At 39.9% G+C, this 19,440-nt stretch overlaps 1 protein-coding gene across 1 annotated transcript in view; it reads left to right on the top strand.

The window, feature by feature from the left end:
- The window catches only part of ube3d (ubiquitin protein ligase E3D), a 34,364-nt gene extending 15,375 nt beyond the window's left edge, over positions 1–18,989 (top strand). Inside the window, exons 8-10 of the mRNA XM_079691380.1 lie at positions 201–367; positions 4,960–5,098; positions 18,463–18,989. Of these exons, the coding sequence (XP_079547506.1) occupies positions 201–367; positions 4,960–5,098; positions 18,463–18,483 (327 nt within the window). The 3' untranslated portion in view covers positions 18,484–18,989. The remainder of the gene's footprint in view (positions 1–200; positions 368–4,959; positions 5,099–18,462) is intronic.
- The last annotated feature ends 451 nt before the right edge of the window (positions 18,990–19,440 follow it).

Genomic DNA, 19,440 nt, shown 5'->3' with positions numbered 1-19,440 from the left:
ATTTGCACCAAAACATGCTGAAGAATATCGTGTGAGAGGCTCGTCACGAAAACTGTTCTTTTAAAAAAAGTAAAATATATAAGATCATGTGTATAAGACACTGAGCCGCTGTGCACACAGTTCATGTGGTGGAGTGCGATTCCTCTGCCCTCTGGCATGTGTATCTGGAGTGTTTAGTGACCCGTCTGCCCCTCCTGCAGCTCTGGCTCCTGAACAGCGACTCCATCACAGCGTCGGTCCCGGAGACGTGTGTGGGGGGGGAGAGCTCTGTTGACTCCCCCTCTCCTCACAGTCCATCACCTACAGCTGCCACAGTCCTGAAACTCCTCTACACCTCCTGCTCCGACACAAGCACCCAGCACAGAGAGTAAGCGACCACTCTCACTCCACTCCCCCTCTTCATTCTTTGTTTTCCCCTTTCTTAATCTTTCATCTCTCCGGCGCACCTTCTCAATCACCACCTGCGAAGGAGGAATTGTTTTTCATTCTTAGAACACTGAGGGTTCCTGTTCAGACACAATTGTCTATTATTTTTGCGAATGAGATTGCCATCAAAGGTTATTATCGTCTGGATGTTGTCAGTTGCATAAGCCTGTGTTTGTTGCACACACACAGGGGATGTTGTTTTGACGGGAGCGAGGCTCTGTGTACCTTGCTGTGAAGGATTAGAGAGGTGTGGGTGGATGTGCCGCATGTGGTTCTCCATGTTCAGTACAGCAGCAGGCCACTGGAAGAGCTTTCCCCCCTCATTATTTTCAACTGAATCAGCACTCCTCCTCCTCCTCCTTGTCTCTGCTGCCGCTGAGAGTGAAGGCAGAACAGAGAAGTTTGGTTGTTCTTACAGTTTTTGACAAGCCCATTGGCTGACTGATGCAGAAAGGGTAATTAGAGGAATAACTCTTATGAAAGGAGAAAGGCTTGTCTTGGTAATCAAAGAACTAAGAGTGCATTTAAGTGACACAATAAACTATGAGCTGAGAGATCCAAGTACAAATGTTTCACCAAAGGGGCATGCTGGGTACCGAGAGAGACGTCATGCTGGTAAACGAGACAACTTTGAACTGGAGCACTGCTCTTTTTTATGCAGCCGAATATGAAATGATCTCCTCTGAATTTCAGGTTTTTCTCTTACTGTATGTGAGTTATCTCATAGAGGGATCATTTTAACCCTTGCCAGAAATGTTTTACACCCACTGTCTACATTTCCGATTACATGGAAGTCCTTCAGTGCCAGTAAAGAAAAAAGTAGGCATAAAAACTTAGTCTTGAGATGAAAGAAAAGATAATGTAAGTCATTAAAATGCATAAACTTCCTCGAGACAACAACTTTAGGCGCGTTCACACCAGAGTACTTTTCCCCGTACTTTTCCCGTTTAGTTCCGATAGTGCCTGGAATTTTGCGTTCACACCAAAAAGAGTACTTAGTTCCGAGAACTGTTACCCCCATTTTTAGTGCCTGCTAGAGAGGTGGTAAAACCCTGTTGAAGCGTTTTGTGAAGCCTCCATTGTATTTGCTGTTATTAGCATTATTAGCATTAGCCCCACGCACCAACGTAGAGAGAATAACTTATGGCAACACAAAAAGGTGTTTTTTAGCTGGTTGTTATTATACATCCATGCTTCATTTGCGTAATATTCCCTCAGGGAACTTATTCCGGTGTCAACGTGATCTGTACTTAGACCCCATTTACACGAGACCGCTGGAAGCCCCTTCTGTTTATTCTCCGCGGTGGACGGCGTGTTCTCCTGCTGTATATCTCTCAGGTAGTCCACCAGCAGATGAAAAACACCCACCTCTCCGCCTTTTCCAAGGGACGAGAGAACAGTGCCGCAGGGTTTCCGTTAACATTTTTTTTCGCCGGTCAACATGTCCGTTAAAGTTGAAATCTTCCGGACAAAATTAAAAAACTGCCGGTCAAAGGTTTTCTTTATTTATTGAGCTTTAAAACAAATTGATAACGACTCTGTATAATAATAATAATAATAATAATATAATAATAATAAACTGAGCCTCTCTTTTCCTCCCCCTCTTCTGACAGCCCAGCAGCTGATTTCTGAGGCTGAGCAGGAGACGTGGGGAAAGGGAGGCGGGGCTATTTAATCGTTATCAGAAAATGATCGTATAGAGGCGTACACACAGAGCCGTTTGCAGATCTATCCACCTTGGGACCCGTTATCGTTTGCGGGGTCCGTTTCTATTGTTTTGTTACGGCCTCGTGTTAACGAAAGGGCTATACGCAAGAGAAACTATGCGGGAAGTCCTGGGAACTAAGTGCTGGCACTAAGTACGACAAAGTACTTGGTGTGAAAGCGTCTATTGTCTCTAAATATATGACCGTGTATTCACTTTAGATGCAGAAGGCCCGTACGCAGGCTTGTTTTTTTAAGCACACATTATTTTAAATGGGCGAACATGCACCAAATGTTTTTAATCACGACATTCATTATTTTTGAACAAGTAGCTAAACAATTAGGTGTCCACTTCCTTAATATGTTAATTACTGTATTATTATTATATCTTTCAGTGCATTTGCGCCTTGACTCATCATTTTGAGTAACGTTTTCCAGAAAGCTCTTTATTTTCTTTCTGTTATTATTTTGCAAAGCTACGTTAATACTTTTTAGATACGTGGTCATTAGTTTCTGTTTTGTACTAAGTCGTTATGTTTGCAAACATGCATCATTTTGACAAACTGTGTCATTGTTCTCTGTTATTATTTGTTTTAATTGTGATATTCAGTCATTCTTTAAGGAATCTTTGTCATTATTTTAAGATAGCAGGTTATTTTTTGCCAATAAGTCATTATCTTTTGGCACTACCATGTTATTTTTGCAACAATAGGTCATCATTTTGACAAACCAAGTCCATTTTTTTTACAATACTAGTTTGTTATGTCATATTAGAAAATTGCTTTGTGAAACAAAGTAATTGTTTTGTGATACTTATTTTTTGAGCAAAATTCTTACTATAATGATTTCCAGGATCTTTTTTGCTTTCCAGCACATCAGCAGAAAAGGGCTTCTGTAGACCCTAGAGCTGTTTATTTTTAGTTCGACTTTTTGCAGAATTGGGTGTTACAAAATCTGACAATGTATCTGCCAAATTCACATTTTTACATGAATACATTAAATAAACCTCATACTAATATGTCTGCAATACATTAATACCTAACCTGTCTGACCACTGTTTAGGGCGCCCTGTATTTATTGTTCTATAGTCTTTGATTTAGATGCTTCATGTTTGAGCAACGACTTCTATTTTAATTTAACTTATTTTTGACATTTCCCTGAAGCCTTGCAAAGCTAAACGCTGGTGTTATTCACACTTCCATTTCCCCCCTACATCATTTACCATTCATCCTTCATCACTCAACTCTGACATTTTTAAATTAAATGTTATGCCTGGGGAGCTGAACTCCCTGGATGATGGCCCTCTTATTCAGGATACAGTCGGTTACAGTCCACCGCAGCTGGAGGTTGCAGTGTGTGTTGTTAAAACTGCAAATAATTGGCTGGAGAATTGGTGAGCCAGTGCCTAAGTGGATTATGCTTGTCACTAATGGCAGGGACTTGATTATGAGTTGAGAGAAAGTCTCAGGCACCATCACAGTCTGGTACAAAGTGAAATGAGGTCTCATGGATATGGAAATTGAGTATAATGGAAATCATATCGGCAAATCCGTTTTCTACAGAACATTAGCTACATTTCCATACACCAAGAACACCAAGAACTATGATGTAGACTGCTTTTGGTCAATACATATAAGGCCTTTTCTGACGGGCAACTAATCCGTTAATCCATCAATAGGGTCTTTCTAGCCAACAGACTCCAGTGACACAATACCTGGCTGTAAACTGTTCATTTAAGGTTTTTTTTCAGGTGTTAAAATATATTTAGCTGCTGCCCCATTCACAGCATGGATGTATAAAGAGAACTGGATACAGCATGTGGGTTTTCCCCTTCCTGTTCCATGTGGGAACCCGTTCATTCCGATGAAAGTTGATTAGTGCAGCAAAAAGCCAAAATGTTCTGACTCAAGAACTGAAATACCCAGACCTTCCAATATTCAAGCATTCTTCTGGCATTCCTTTATTCATTGGGCTCATAGGGCATGTGCACTTGCATTTACCTTAAACTACAGAAATGCCAGTGTTGGATTAATGAAGGGCGAGGGACAAAACATTGGATTTAACTAATTTAAAATGTTTTTGAAGAACCAATTATAAGGGCTAAATTAGGACTACTCCAATGTTCAGACTAGTAGAATTAGATTTACCTGTGAAAAAATAGTACAATCTGATTTACAGATGGCTTTTTCCCAATGTAAGTCAATTGGAAAAAGTATTTTTGGGCCCAATGTTATCACCTAACTACAGAGAAGTTGAAAAACCAATGTTTGGCCTCTACGAAAACTTGCTCCAACACCCAACGCACTTCCTGGACCCTATTCCAGGAAGTGCGTTGGGTGTTAACTTCCATGCTATTACTTATGTCAGTTTCTCTGCACTGACTACACATCTACTATGGATTAAGTACAAACATACCACCCTACTCCTCCTGATATGTTCCCTTAAGGAGAACTGTTCAGACTTTAAGAAGACCTTTCCCCCTTGGGAACTGCACAGATGGCTAAATGTCACCGAAACAAACTGGATTGGCGCCCCACACTGACAGAGCATTAATCTTCCTTCTCTCAATCACTCTTCCTCTTCTCCTTTCAGTACCCTCTTCCTCTCGCTTTACGCACACATGTAGCAATGCCCCACTCACTATCAATCCACTCTGATGTATTGCCCTTTATCTGGTTCAGCTTAGAGTTAAAGACCACTTAATTAAAGCACCAGGGCAAATTCTACAGCATGGGATTAACAGCAGCTATTCTAGTCATGATCATGGTTGTATTACGTTGTGGCAGTCACTATAAATCTGTCCCACTGAACTCTGTGTGTGTTTTTCAGCATTGCAGATAGTTGGGAGGCCAACGCCATTGGACATGCTGTGGTGCTGCCGCTGAAGGTGTGTGAGGAGCTGCTGCAAGTGATAGAGGAAAGCAACTCTACACTTCCTGCGTCGATGCGTCGCATGAGGTCCTATGAGGTGAGACGGTTACTATGTTACGGGCAACAGATGATTTTAAGGCTTGTTAATCCCGGGCGTATTTTTTAAATGTTGGTAAAAAATGCTCACCCTGATATTTTGTCTTGAGTCTTCCAATCTATTTCCATCGTTTGTAAAACAGTCTGTCTTAACTGACAGAGCTCACTTACTTCTTACTTACAGGACCGTGTGTATCCATTATTCAGTAGTGCTTGACTGCGTTTTTATCCCGCCTTAATTAATTTCATGATCTAGAGCTTTCAGTAAAAAGCCTCCCCCTAGGGATTATGTGGGTCAAATAGAAGGTTTTACTTTTGTCAGCCGTATTCCAGCTTCTGTGCACCTGTAATTGTGCTAAATGTGTAAATGTAGCTCGAGTTGCCATGGAAAAACCCTTTGACTAGAAAATAGGGGGTTATATCTTTGCTGACAGCTCTATTCTCCGAACATAGTTACAGAGGTAATTAGCACCATTATCCTCCACTTTATGCTCACTAAAGTTTAGGGAAGTCACTCCAACCACTTAAACAGTTTTAAAAAGTTTTCCATCTGCTTGAACATTACGAAGGCTGGACTAATATACGGTGAACAAACCTTTTAAAAGCATGTCTGTTCTTGCACATCACATGAAGCAGCTTTTTTTGAAAGCCTAGGCAGGGGGTATAGACTTAAAGGAGGGAGTACTGTATTGAAGAAGAAAAATAAGAAGTACATGTTTGATTGGACACCAACTGCGTTTAGGTTGGCTCCCAATAGAGTGGTGCAGAAACGAGTCCTAAAACGTGGAAATCACTTTCAGAACCCTTGTCTCGAAGTCAATGGTTTTTGAACGTGTTTGTGGTTAGAAGCCTGAAATAAAGTTTGTAGTTAACACAAGTCTAAGATATGTGAACGTTATGTTCTCTGTCAATCAGTTCTTACCCCACTCAGATTCCGAATCTTCTATGAGTCATAAAAACGGCGGTTGCTAACAAGTGACTAAAACGCAGACACAAGACTTTTAGCTTAGCGGTGTAGATGCAAAGCCATGCATACTTCATCACTGCAGCACTTAAACATGCTTTACAAAGCAATTTCCCTTTCACAATAAAAGCCTTAGACAAGAGGCGCGTTCACACCAAGTACTTTTCCCACAAAGGTTCCTGAGAACTACGATTTAGTTGCGTTCACACCAAAAAGTCCCAGGAACTAAATTTGTCCTAGAGAACCTTTTTAACCCCCTTTTCAGCTTTCGTGGGAGAAAAAGGTTCCTGTGTCTGATTGGCTGGGCGGAATGCAAACCACGCCCCGTCAAACTCCCAAAAAAGTTTGTGAAGCCGCCATTTTATTATCATTATTAGCATTAGCCCAGCGCAGAAACGCAGAGAGACTAACTTATGTCAACACAAAATAAAACATGGGAGCGGTGGAGATGAGGAGGTGTCGGCGTTCTGGCCGTTTACTCGGAAGGCTTCAGTAGAAGCAGCTGGGAGTCCCAGCAGCTTCTACTGAAGCCAGTCCCTAACTCCGGGGACTTCCGGGCGGGGATTTTGGGCGGCAGTATACGCCGTGAAGCTGTTTGCGCCCTGCCAGTAAACCCAAAGCAGAAGAAGAAGAAGTGACGTCAGCGGCTTCATTTGCCGAATCCTCGCTCAGGAACTAATTTCTGGTGTGAACGCGATCTGTACTTAGTTCATGAGAACTAAAGAGTTCTCAGGAACCTTTGTGGGAAAAGTACTTGGTGTGAACGCGCCTATATACACTGCATCATTGTCAGAGAGAATTTCCCTAAAAGGAAGGTCAACAAAATAGCGAACAAATCCAAAAAACAACGTACAGTTTCTATATTTAGAGGAACTACCGGGAAAGGGTTTTCTTAAGAAACTCTACAAAGAACGTAAAGGAGGAGAGCGATAAAAACCTTTCTTTCTACTTATCTAGATCAGTAAGTAACAAAACCTGCCTACTTATTTTGAATGCCGTTTTTCTTTCTCTGCTCTTATATAAGATAGGGGTTTGTAGTACTTTAAGATTCTCACGGTTATTTCTTGCTCTAGTTAGTAACGTTAGCCAGGCTGCTAACATTAGCCATGTTGCTGACAGTAAATCATGTGAAAAGGGAACATGTTTTCTAATTGTTCTAGTATAAGGAAATCCAGTCTCTGCTTATCACTTGAGAAAAAGTTGGATACAAGTGTAGTTCCATCTATATCTGCATATTCTACACGAACACTGTGTTCAAACTGAAAATAACTTATTTTAATGAAGCTTTGAACTATTTGGTACAGCCCTTAATAAGAAGAGAATCTGTTGGTTTACTCTAACAACAAAGCAGACTCTCTGAACTCATTTGTATTTCGCTGTCATGCTGTGATCTTTCGTGAAGAGAAGATATCAAAGCTGAAATGAGTCTGTATGTCACCTTAGAAGAAGACGAGTTAGCAATGGGCTCCATTACACCAGATTTCCATTGTTATTAACCCATTTAAAGTAGACTTGTCTTTTTTGTTGTAAGGTATTGTGTGTCACACTTTTAAACGCTCACTATAGTTTTGCTCTCACACCATGAGCCCTGGGGATAACAAATTGTTCCTCTTCTTTGTCTTACACATTGTGGTACAATGAAAAACAGTATTGTTGTTTTCCTAAGCAACAACATGACAGAGGTGGGCGTGGTATAAATTGGGCTTTGCTGAAATGGAGAAGGCTACAGAGCGACCCAGACACAGGACTGGTGGTGGAAGCTGTTACAGAGTGAACACAGTGTGATACATTGACACACTTGAACACTTCCTGATGGTAGAAGCTTGTGCTATGGGCGGTAGAGGGCAGGAAGGTAAAGTGATCACAGAGCCATCCAGAATTACCGGGGAGGAAAAAATAAACTGTCAGAAAGGGAAGGGCTACCACGGAGTGGGGTTGCAGTCTGGAAGCTCGGAGATTTGGATCTGTTAGACACAATGTGAAGATGTGAGAAAGAGGAACAGTGTGTGGGTGTCGTGAGCTAGGGTTTTCCTAGGGCAATTGGCAGTAGCATTCACAATCACCTCTGCATCATTTCAAGAGCCAGGGTGGAGTATTAAAGGGGATGTATTAGGAGAATTATGATTTTCATAATTGTGTTTTTGTAATTGTGTAGTCAGGTGAAACTAATAATTATTTGCTGTGTCTCAATTTGGAGACGTCCTTGTCCTTTAGTACACCGCCATATAGGAAACCGTGCACATGACTGCTGCGCCCTCAACAGAAGTGACTATCAACGCTGTCAGCTAGCTACCAAGCTTAGCTAGCAATGGCATTATACGCAGTAGAAAATCACGACACACTGCTCAATTACACAATAAAATTAACAGTGGTTCTTTTCAGCCACAGTATAGTGGCAAATGTATTAAACAGCGAAAACAACCCAAGTGTCTAACATTTTTCATTGGTATAGTGCTGTTTTCAGCCGCAATAGAAATATGATGTGCCACGTTCCGTAGCTAAAATGCTGATCATTGATCATTTAAATTGTGCAGCGTTCTACACAACTTTTTGAGTGAACCATCCGGGTACTTTTAGTGCATTTTGCCTTACTTTGCATTCTGACGCAGTTATGTGCAAAACAGTCAATAGAAAAACGGGAGTATGCAAATTGATACTTGGTAATTGTGTTTTGTTTATGATACCTTTTTATATCTACATACATGTTTCTATGCAGGGAAAAGTGACGACAAAGTACAGTTAAGAGTGCAGAAGCATATAATTGCACTGTAAAAACACATTTAAAAATATTTACTCATTTGAATCTGCCTTAAAATTATAATGGTCGATATCAATTTAAGTGGAAGAGTTTATGCTGTTTTACATTTGTGATTTAGCAGTAGCTCTGTCCTAGCTGACATAGTTAATTGACAATTTAGTGAGCATGTTCAAACAGATTGTGTATACTGTAGTATGCAGTACATTAAATTGGATTTTGACTGCAGCTATAGACTTTTATTTTTAGCTGACATTTTGATATTTCATAGCTTTATAAGAACACGTAATATCAACTGTATTCTATTTGAATGTTCCTATTAACTCTAGTTTGTTAATGTACCATGGCGATTTACAGCCTTCTAAATTACTAGGTTGCTGTCAATCAGAAGTTTTTTTCCCACACAGCTGCTAGTTCAACTGTGATTACTTAAAGGGGACCTATCATGCAAAATGCACTCTCGTACGTCTTTTATACATGAATATGTGTCCCCAGTGTGTCAGGGAACTCACCAAGTGTCAAAAATACAACCATATCTCTTTTCCTCCATACCCAAATCTCTTAAAAAGGGGCTGTAACGGATCTGATACAGACTGATCCAGATTTGAATTCTTTTCTATGTCACAAAAGGGGTGCTCCGCTTAGTGATCAATTCTCCACCTATCAGGGGAATGAGAGGTTGGCCAAGACCGGCCATTGCTGCTCGAAAGCGCTGGAGACGCTGTAGTACATATGCCAGGCCTGTAAGTGGCGCTGTAGTCTGCCACAAAAGCAGCGAAGAAGACTTCCCTTGCATGGTTGCCATGGTTGCCCTTCTGTTTATTCTCCGCTGTGGCTCTTTTTCTCCCTCCCCGAGGCAAGCGTTTGCGCCTCCTGCTTTAAAACAAATGAATAATGACTCTATATAATCATATGTAAGGGATAATGTGCAGCGACGCGGTCATTATGGGGAAGAGAACACCGACAGGCTGATCAGGAGCCCGACGCGAAGCGGAGGGATCTAGATCAGGAGGACGCTTATTACATGGCCACATTCTCAACAAAGTAACGATATGATTCCCAATATTAATAGAAATGCTTTTATGGATTTCGAAAATTATTTTATTGATTTAAAAAAAAATTGTATGTATTGATTTAAATTGACATGTATCCGCTAAGAAAAATAGTCCGTTGTTACTGTTTGAACTAACATAGCAACGGCAGGAACTGCTTCGATAGTGTTTTTGAGGAGCTTTTTGATTACAGATTTGAAAACATTGTTGCTTGCTTTAAAAGTAGCACAATTCATTATGTCAAACCTTGGAAAGTATCTACATATCCCTGCCCTAATGCCAAAGTAACTGGCAACTGAATATGTGTCGCCGTTTGATGTCTATGTCTGGACCGCTGCGTAAAAAGGAGGGTTTCTGCCCCGTTACTTCTCTTCTTACTTCTATAAGAATAAAACACGGAGGAGGGAGATCTCTTTTTCCCCCCCTCTTTTGACAGCCAAGCAGCTGATCTCAAAGCACGCTCCCCTCTCCTGCAGGGGGGGGCGTGGTCAGCTGCAGCTCACAGAATCAGCCCCCTGCAAAACCAGCGATGGAAAGAGCAAATATAGCGAAATGAGGCATGGCTAAAATGCAGGATCTGTTTGGTATTTTGAAAAAATAACTATATATATATATATATACTTTATATAGTTATGGCCCTACAATATATTGTTCAAATATAGCATGATATGTCCCCTTTCAGTCTAAAGATGCAATTAGAAATGTATTTTCCACTTAGCTGCCTCAGTTTCAAGTTCATGGTACGAACCTTGTTCACAGCAGACATTTTGGCTTATCACAGCAGGAAAAGCACGGGTGTAGTTGATAACATTGAACAATGGCTGTATTCTATTTAGGAGAGCTGCTTCATGCACCTTGTAAGATGCATGCTGGCTCATTTTCATTACTTACAGGGACACATACTGAACCATGGTTAGCTAAATGTGTGCTTTTGGTACTAGGACAAGTCAAAATGTCTGCTGTGAAAAAGGTTTATTGTTCATGCTGTCTCACTGTCACACTGACATGGCTTACTGGGACACATGAATGGAACAGCGCCACGACTAAAGCTGAAGTGCCAGACTTTTGAATATAAATGAACGTCCGTTAAATTCAGGCCTATGCCAAATTAGTTCACATAATGCGGATTAAGCCTGTCACTGCCAGGGAAAGCTCTCTGTATTTGGAAATATACTGGAGTTCTCTGACATCTGTACTTTTTTGTCCACCGGCTAAAGTATTTCATGAATGTTAAGATTTTACCAGAAACTTAATGCATCACCATTGGGTTTTTTTTGTCTATAGTGATGAACTTTTACTACCCACTTGCATACATACATTCTCCATGTGGAGCATACACTCCAGAAACTAAGGCTCGACTACATTAATTACTCGGGTTGTCACAATACCAGAGAAGTAAATTAGATGATACCAATAGAGTGGTGCTGTGATTACGTGTCTTTGTAAGCAGACCCGGAAGTTAGCATCACAAGGGGTCTCTCAACAAAAAGCAATGGGATTTCCCAATTAGATGTTGGTATTTTGCAGAAAATCAGCTTTGTATTCACACACATTTATGATACTTAACACGTTTTGTTCAGCATTATAATCTCCACATTGAAAATCTCAAAGTGGTATTACTAAGTGTAAATGCCATTGGCAGCAATAAAAAGCTAACGTAATGCTATAAGCAAACTACATCACAATCACACAGCTGCGCAACACCACTGCAAAGCTTAAGGTAGACTCATGTCGGCTTGATGTTGATAAGTGGTTTATTTAGTCACTTGTTTGTAAGTGTTTTTTAGAACAAAACATGAAAATCTCTGCATCCTGTTTTAATTAACTCCCGACCTTATGTCAGGCCTCTTAGCAGAAACACATTCAAAAAGCTGTTGACTTACAGACAAGAGTGCCAGAAGCGGTAAAATGCAAAGCCTTTTCCAAGTTTAAGAACTCATTACTGCACCACTCTACAGCAGTGAATTCTTTTTTAAATGTTGGCATCTACTTGGTACCAAAGTATCAAATATCATGACATCCCAATTCTTGTTAGGGTTGCGGCTCCTTTGGTAATTACTCTCACTGCCTTTAATGTGTTGTCATGCTATGACATGTCAAAAGGTAAATGCACTGTATATATTTACCACATCTTTAGTCTTTGCGACCCCTCATAGTGCTTTCAGATGTCTGCTACGAAGATGAATTGTACCAAAGCCTTTGAACTGATTCTTCTTTTTGGGAATGCAGCCATTATTGTTGTCAATTACACCTGTGCTTTGATGTCTGCTTACTGTGTGAAATGTTGTGAAAAAACTACAACTTCAACAGCTGCAGTATACTGTTTCCTATAGGCAAAAAAATGAAGTCCGATTCTATGATAAATGAAAGTTATAAATAAAGTTATATCCATTCAGACTCTGTTCAAATGTACATATGAACCCAATCTGTGTCACAACTTTTACAATAAAAGATTGCTTACACTTTTTATCAGCACAAACAATAAGTACCCAGCACAACCCAGCACTAACCCAAAGTTTAGAGGTAACTCTTTGAATTGTGTGTGTGTGCATATGTGTGTGTTCTTTGGATAATTTTATCCCTGAGAGTAGATCAAAGCCTGCACCCTAACCCAGCCTGTTATTATTCAGCATGTGGAATGTGTGCTGTTGTCTGGGCTGCTGTTGTTCCCCGCCCTCGTCCCTGGGCCTGCCTGTGTAATGGGGTGTAAAGTGGCTCAAGCTTCGAGTGTCACTTTTTAGCCGGCGAACCGACAACAACACCTCCTTCCTCCTCTCCCCCTTCCTCATTAATCTCCTCCTGACTCCCACAGAGTCGGCATGTAGGTTGGACAGAAACAGATCCTAAAACTGCTCCTGCGTTTTACAAGAAGAACTGAGATGTATCGATTGAACGGCGCCTCAGTCTTTCTGCTGTCCGCACAGCTTCCCACCTAGAGCTGCTGCAATTTGTCCAAATAAATTACTTCCACAAAGAAGCAGAGTTAATCAACAGAGCAGGAGTCTGTGACACTATATTAGTCAGTATGTACTGCAAAACAATATATATCAGGCTGATATTGTTCTTTTCATTTAAAAGTTGTAATTATAACAACTCTGAGGTCTTTTAGTGTACGATGAATTAATACTGCATTGGTTGTGTATGGGATACCCTGAAAGGTTGGTATGATATTTGTACTAGACTTCGATTAATGTCTAAAGCAGTTGTTACCAGCCTTTTTTAACCCTACATCTCTGTGTAATGAACTCAAGTAACCCTTCATTGACACCATCCAACCCCAGCAACAAACTGTTCTGTCTGCTGCCGTCTGGTACCACAGCATCGGGACTAAAACCACCAGACTCAGAGAGAGGCCATAAGGCTGCTTAATGCCTGAGCTTGCACTATTTTTATTGTTGTTTTTTTGTTACGTCTTGTAATTGCATTGTAAAGAAACCCATATCCCAAGTTTTTGGGTTGTGGGTTGTATAAACCTTTTGAATCTTTGAATTCACCAGGTTAAAATTGTGTTTGTTTCAGTTGCTTTAGAGATGTATTTGAACACTCCGGGCACTACAACGGCAGAAACTGAATCTGTTTATCTACTAATAACTGTTTCAACTCTAATTATATCAACGGTTTCGCCAACTTTTGAACTCTTTCTGTACTACTTTTAGCCAACTTCTTTTAACACATAACTTCCTGATAACTATTTGAACTCTTTACCTTATTAATTCGACAGAATACAAATAACTTTAAGCTAATCTTGTCATCTTTTTCTCTTAGGCTAATTATTTCACCTGTACTTACTTATTACGCTTAGCTATTTCAACCTTGTCTTTTTTGTTTATTTTTACAACAGTTTACGTATTCATGTTTTTAGTTATTTATTCCAACTGTTTCTCATAAGCTTAATTTTGTACTGCTTTTGCATTACTTTCAACACATTTTATTACTTCTTTGCTAGCTTGAGAATTAGTTTATCACATTGGTGACACGTCTTTAAGTTGTGACTTGGGTAAGAGGAATTTGTCTCCTGTGCAATCATCCTATCGGTACCTTACACTTTATTGTGACAATAAAGTTACTACAGATTAACTTAACAATAATGGCTAATTGGGGATTGTAATTATCCTTCTAAACACAATTACGTGAATAAAATCGTTAATGCTTTTGTTTCAAATAAGTTGAGCTCGGGGCCGGATTCTGTCCAAAGGGTGCAGTAAACAAATGTGAGGAAGTGCATATTGTTCGAATGAGTTTTAGTTTTTGTTCCCTTCCTCCTTTCCTAATTAGCCACACTAGAATATGTTGTATGGCAGCTAAAAGAAAGCTGCTCATTATTCACTCAACAGGTCATCATTAAGCTAATAATAATAAGGTGATGACTGCTGCACTACTGACTTCTCAAGGTAAACTGAAGCGGTAGCAGAAAGTGTTGAATCCTCAAAAGGCAGTAATTAGTCTTTGTGTCCCTGACCTGGGAAAAGTTGTTATCGTTCTTTTGTTTTGAATTTGGACCATGTCCTTAGGGTGGGGTGGAGACACGTAAGGATCATAAAGATGTAAATGCATCATTATATGGGTCAATTGCTTTTTTCATTTTGCCTGGAATATATCGCGGTCTGTCCCTGCTTAAACCGCCAGACTTTTCCTGAAGGTAGTACTACGGCACCGCAGCAGCGACTTATTTCTTTTGTCAGGTTTTCACACCTCTAGCTGTCGGTCTCTTTACGTGTGAAGAAACTATCTCCATGCTGCTTGCCAAGTTTAAAGTATTATGATGACAGTTCCTGTCACGGAGCATCAAAGACTGTTGTTTAAAAGGCTTTCTCATGTCTTCTCTTCCTCTTGCCATTGTCTCAGAACCTTTTCTGTTAAGCCCCTCTCTTCTTTGACTAAAGAGCTATTGTGTATAGACGGAAAATAAAATCAAAGGTTATATCTTGCTACAGCTAAATTACCTTTAAGTGTTTTTAGATGTCACTGTGCTAAATAAAGCTCAAATGAATTTAAATGAGATCAAAGAACACCCTTAAGCATATTAGCGTCAAGTTTGCTTGGAAGACCTGCTGTCAGCATCCCTACCAGTTTAAAGACCTTCATGTCATTCTAACACGGTTAAACACCTGAGAACCTTTTTGTGCAGTTTCAGATAATATAAACAGTTGATTCCTAAAAAATCAAATGTACTCATCAGGAGCAAATTAGAAGAAGTCTTCTGATCCCCTTTGCTTGCTATGTGTCTTTGAGCCAGGCTCTTGCCAGCTGGTATGCCTCTTGGACTTTACATTTAACGTTTTAGACATACTGTACATAGGTACAGTGCCCTGAACATACCACCACTTGCTAAATATAATATATCAAAGCTGTTTTAAAGGTCTTTAAAACAAATTTCCTCAATCAGAAATCCTACAAGTTCACCTAAAACTCCCAAACTGGAAGTCTTGTCTCTCTCTGCTACTGTTTTTTTGTATTTTTACATGGAGTCCTGTCATATATTAGCTACCGTCAGTGCCGGTCCTAGACATTTTGGTGCCCTAGGCGAGATTACGATTTACACCAATACACTACAAAAACTGAAACGTATTGAAATGTTGGTTATATACATATAACGGAAAGATTTGTTTTAACATTTTAAAGTAAAATGCTTCAATCTGGTGCACTTTAAGCAGAATTACTAGAGAGCTGATCTAGGGGGTACAACTTTAAACACCCATATGAAAAAGATTGGTTTACATTTTAATAATCAAATAAGTATGTGAACATAACCAATAACCTTCCATAGCCAATAACAAATAAATGTAACTTATTTTATTTTTGTTTTTCATTTATATCTTATTTTACCTAGTTAATATTTATTTATTCATGCATTTTTTTTACATCTCCAGTTTTAAACAACATGTTTGGTTCACTGTCCTATAGTATGCAATGGAATGATTTCACACCTGTTTTTATTTATCCTAATAATTATAAAGGAGTGCCTTGGAAATATTTGTTTACATAAATTGTGACCAAACCGTTTGAGACCCACTGAGATTAGACTCAAAGTGAACTATCTAAACACTCAAGTCCTTTACCTCACTGAGCTGTAGTTATCAGCCTCAATCCAACAACAATCCGCGGTACCGATGCGCGCCCTCTCTCTCTCTCTTGCTCGCTCGGAGGCTGGCTGGGAGCTGCGGGCGCCTGATAAGTCAGTATCCCCCACTTTCATCACTTAAATTGACTTAATTATGAATGTTGTTACACGACAGGATGAGCCAAACAGTCAAAAATGTTCTTCTCCCTCCCAGAACTACCAGCGCAGCGCCCCCCAGATCTGGCGCCCTAGGTGACCGCCTATGTCGCCTATGCCAAAAACCGGCCCTGGCTACCGTTAGCAGTTGTTTCAGCGGACCCCTCCCAGAAAAGCAAACGTCATAAAAGTTCACCTTTACCTAGCCCAATTTTCTGACAAAACAACCACAAAGGGAACAGACCTAACCTATTTGCAGTGTTTGAGTTTCAGGTGAACTTTTGGTAGACATTGCCGTGGGTGTGTGGTCATGCCTGGATGCTTTGTTACATTATTTTTCCAGAAGAGTGACTTTGTTACAGATTGTATGTAAATCACAGTCTCTTTGCTCCCTTCGCTCTAACCTCTCCCCTTCGCAACAAAACAGTAACTGACATTTGAAACTGACAAACAGCATCACTTAAAAAGACACTGAAGAAGAAATCTGAACATTGCCTTAGAAAATCACATTTAAAAAATGTAAATAAAATAATATAAGTATAACATTTTGGAATTGCCTCCGTTTCATTTTCTGTGGAACTTTTCCTCAGTGCCAATACTTCTTTATCACAAAACCAAGTGTTGCTAATGCTCATTTTTTCATTTTCTGGTTTTATTTGTATTGCCAATATACAGTATACAACAGTCCACTTTTTTATTCACAATGTTAGGCTCCCCAGTGCAACCACAGCTATAGCTTTAGTAAAGGTTCAGCTCCAAACCCACTTTCCCCAGCTCCATTCTCCCATCTTCAGTCAAGCGATCGTCCAATCACAATTGGCCAGTTTATCTCCTCCATCTACACACTCATTGCTCTCGGTCCTTATCTCACTTTGTCTTGTTATGGGACTCAGAGTTCACCTCTAGTTGCCGTTTGTTATCATTTGTATGAATTACCATTGATGCGCTTGAGTGGTGAGCCGACATTGGCACGGGGACGGAGGATTCGGGGCCCTAAGTGAAGCAAATGCCCTCATCCATCATCCCAATATAGAGCTCTCAGTGGAGCACAACCATTGTCTGCAGCAGGCAAGCGTCCAGGAATAGCAGATGGAGGGAAAGAGAGAGATGGAGAGTAGGGCTGAGCTTATTTGTTTTCTGAGCTTTGTTTATCTGCATCCGTGTTTGAAAATTGATTAAATCTCTACCACCTGTGGTGTTCAGTTGTTTGAAGACACTAATTGCAGATAATGTGTTTCTGGGCAGATAAGTAGGCCGTAGAGACCCAGTACATCTGTGCTTTGGGGAACGAAAATCCTCATTTTGCAGCACAAACTGGAGGTTTTTGCTAAAGTTAATCAATTTTTATTTGATTCTCATTTATAACAAGCAGATTTGGGTAACATTCATTTTTAAGTGTTACATTACAGTGCTACAGCAATTATACACCAACTTGTTACCCACTGAAAGGTTGGTAGAGTACAAAGATTATACCACTCTGTTGGCACAATGACAGATTAAATGTTTTTTTTGCTGCTAGAACGACCAGTCAGTTTTAGCTTTCCTCGCTTTTAAGGGCTCAGCAAGTGGAAGAGCAAACTGTTTTTTGACCGCAGTAAAATGGTTGATTTTGAAAGGCCAAATCCCAACAATTATTGGTAGAATGCTCATAAGTCAAAAGCAAGCTGTGATATTTGACATTAATAGCATTTATCTTTAATCAATAAACTTGGACATTTTGGACTGAGACATTACAAAGATGAGGAGCATCATGGCGTTGTGGAAGAGGAAGATGTAGTATTAATTCCAATGTTATCTTTAGAAACAAGTATTCAAACTAATCAGAACAGTTCATAAATGCATAGGATTTTATTGATGAGCTTACGAATGAATAGAGACACAACAGTTGATAGTGGTAACATCTCTTCCGACCACATAAACCTCTTTTAGCTTCTTTCCTTGGACAGCCATCTGAAAGCTAGCCATTGCTGTTTTGCAGCTGTAGCAGTGATTTTGAAATCCGATGTCCAAATGCAAGTACTTTGCAGTTTATTGATGCTTATTTACAAGGCACACTTTGCTTTCCACTCAGATTCCATTTTAACTAAATAAAGTATTGCATATAATGCACTTTGTGTTACTTTCCTCGTTGCAACAAGATAAATACGAGTATCCAAACCCATTACTTTTATCCATTAGGGCTGTCCCGAATACCATTTTTCGGGCTCCAGATATTCAGTAGTAATCAGCAGCGAATATTTTCTAATATATATTATAAAAAAACAAATATCCGAATAACAAAATTGAAACCCGAATAGTACTCCAACAAACGGATATTCGGGTACTATTATCCACATATTTTTTAACCTTTCCTGCCTCTTTTTTGTCTTTTTCTTAGGTGGCATACCTGAGACTGTGATGTCAAAGGGCAAATGCCAGGAGGTCAAGAATCCACTCCTCACTCTTGGAGACTTCTAAAGGACTTTGGCAGCTGAGAGAGGAACTTCTGTGAACATGTACTGTAATGTCTGCATATGTCAAAGTGACATTCTGCACAGCTTTCCAGAAATGAGAAAACGATTACTGCAGAAGTACATGCAGCGAGAGTAGCTTGTGTAGTCAAGTCAAGCTGTGGTTTCTGGCTGCTTCCATCAACATGGTAGTGTCTCATCAACTGCAAACGGATTCATGTTGAAACAGGCTTGATAATGTTCACCCATATCCAGTAATTGTTAAACCAGCAGGGAATGACATCATCAAAATAGTTTTCCATATAATATATAATTATATCTCTGTGTAGTTTATCATTTGTCTTCCGGATGTATCATAGTGGCTGAAAAGTCTGTATGTGTTTGTACATTCATAAGCTTTTTTCTTTTTTTTCTTACCATTCTCAACTAAACAGATTAAACTGTATTTTCTTTCAAATAATCGACTGTTGTTTTCTTTTTTTCATCTGCCGTAGAGCACTCTTGGTTGATATGTGGAACATTGTTCTTGAGTTGGCTCTTGGTGAAAGCTTTTTTTAGAGGTACTTCAGCCCCAGGGCACAGCAGTCCACCCTCCACTTGAGTGTAATTGCAGCTTTTGTAGCTAGGTGATGTTTGTCTAGTTGTGGGTTTATTTGTGTGTGCCAACAATTGATGGTAGTTATGTAACGTCCGTGGAAGCGAGAATCATTGCGAAAATGTATGGTTAAACCACTTTTCACATTCTACATTTCACCATGATACGGCTGGTCAAGTAGCTCTCACAGTGTCAAAGTACTTCTTACACATTAGTGGTTTGAATTGGTTGGCCATCTCGGTCTGTCATTTTGTTTGGTGTTGAACTAAATATATATATCTCTCAACAACTATTCAATGTACTGACACAT

The sequence above is a fragment of the Notothenia rossii genome (genome assembly GCF_949606895.1).
Source record: "Notothenia rossii genome assembly, chromosome: 7".
NCBI lineage: Eukaryota > Metazoa > Chordata > Actinopteri > Perciformes > Nototheniidae > Notothenia > Notothenia rossii.
Note: the sequence above shows the minus strand (reverse complement) of the source record. Positions and strands in the feature narration are given on the sequence as shown.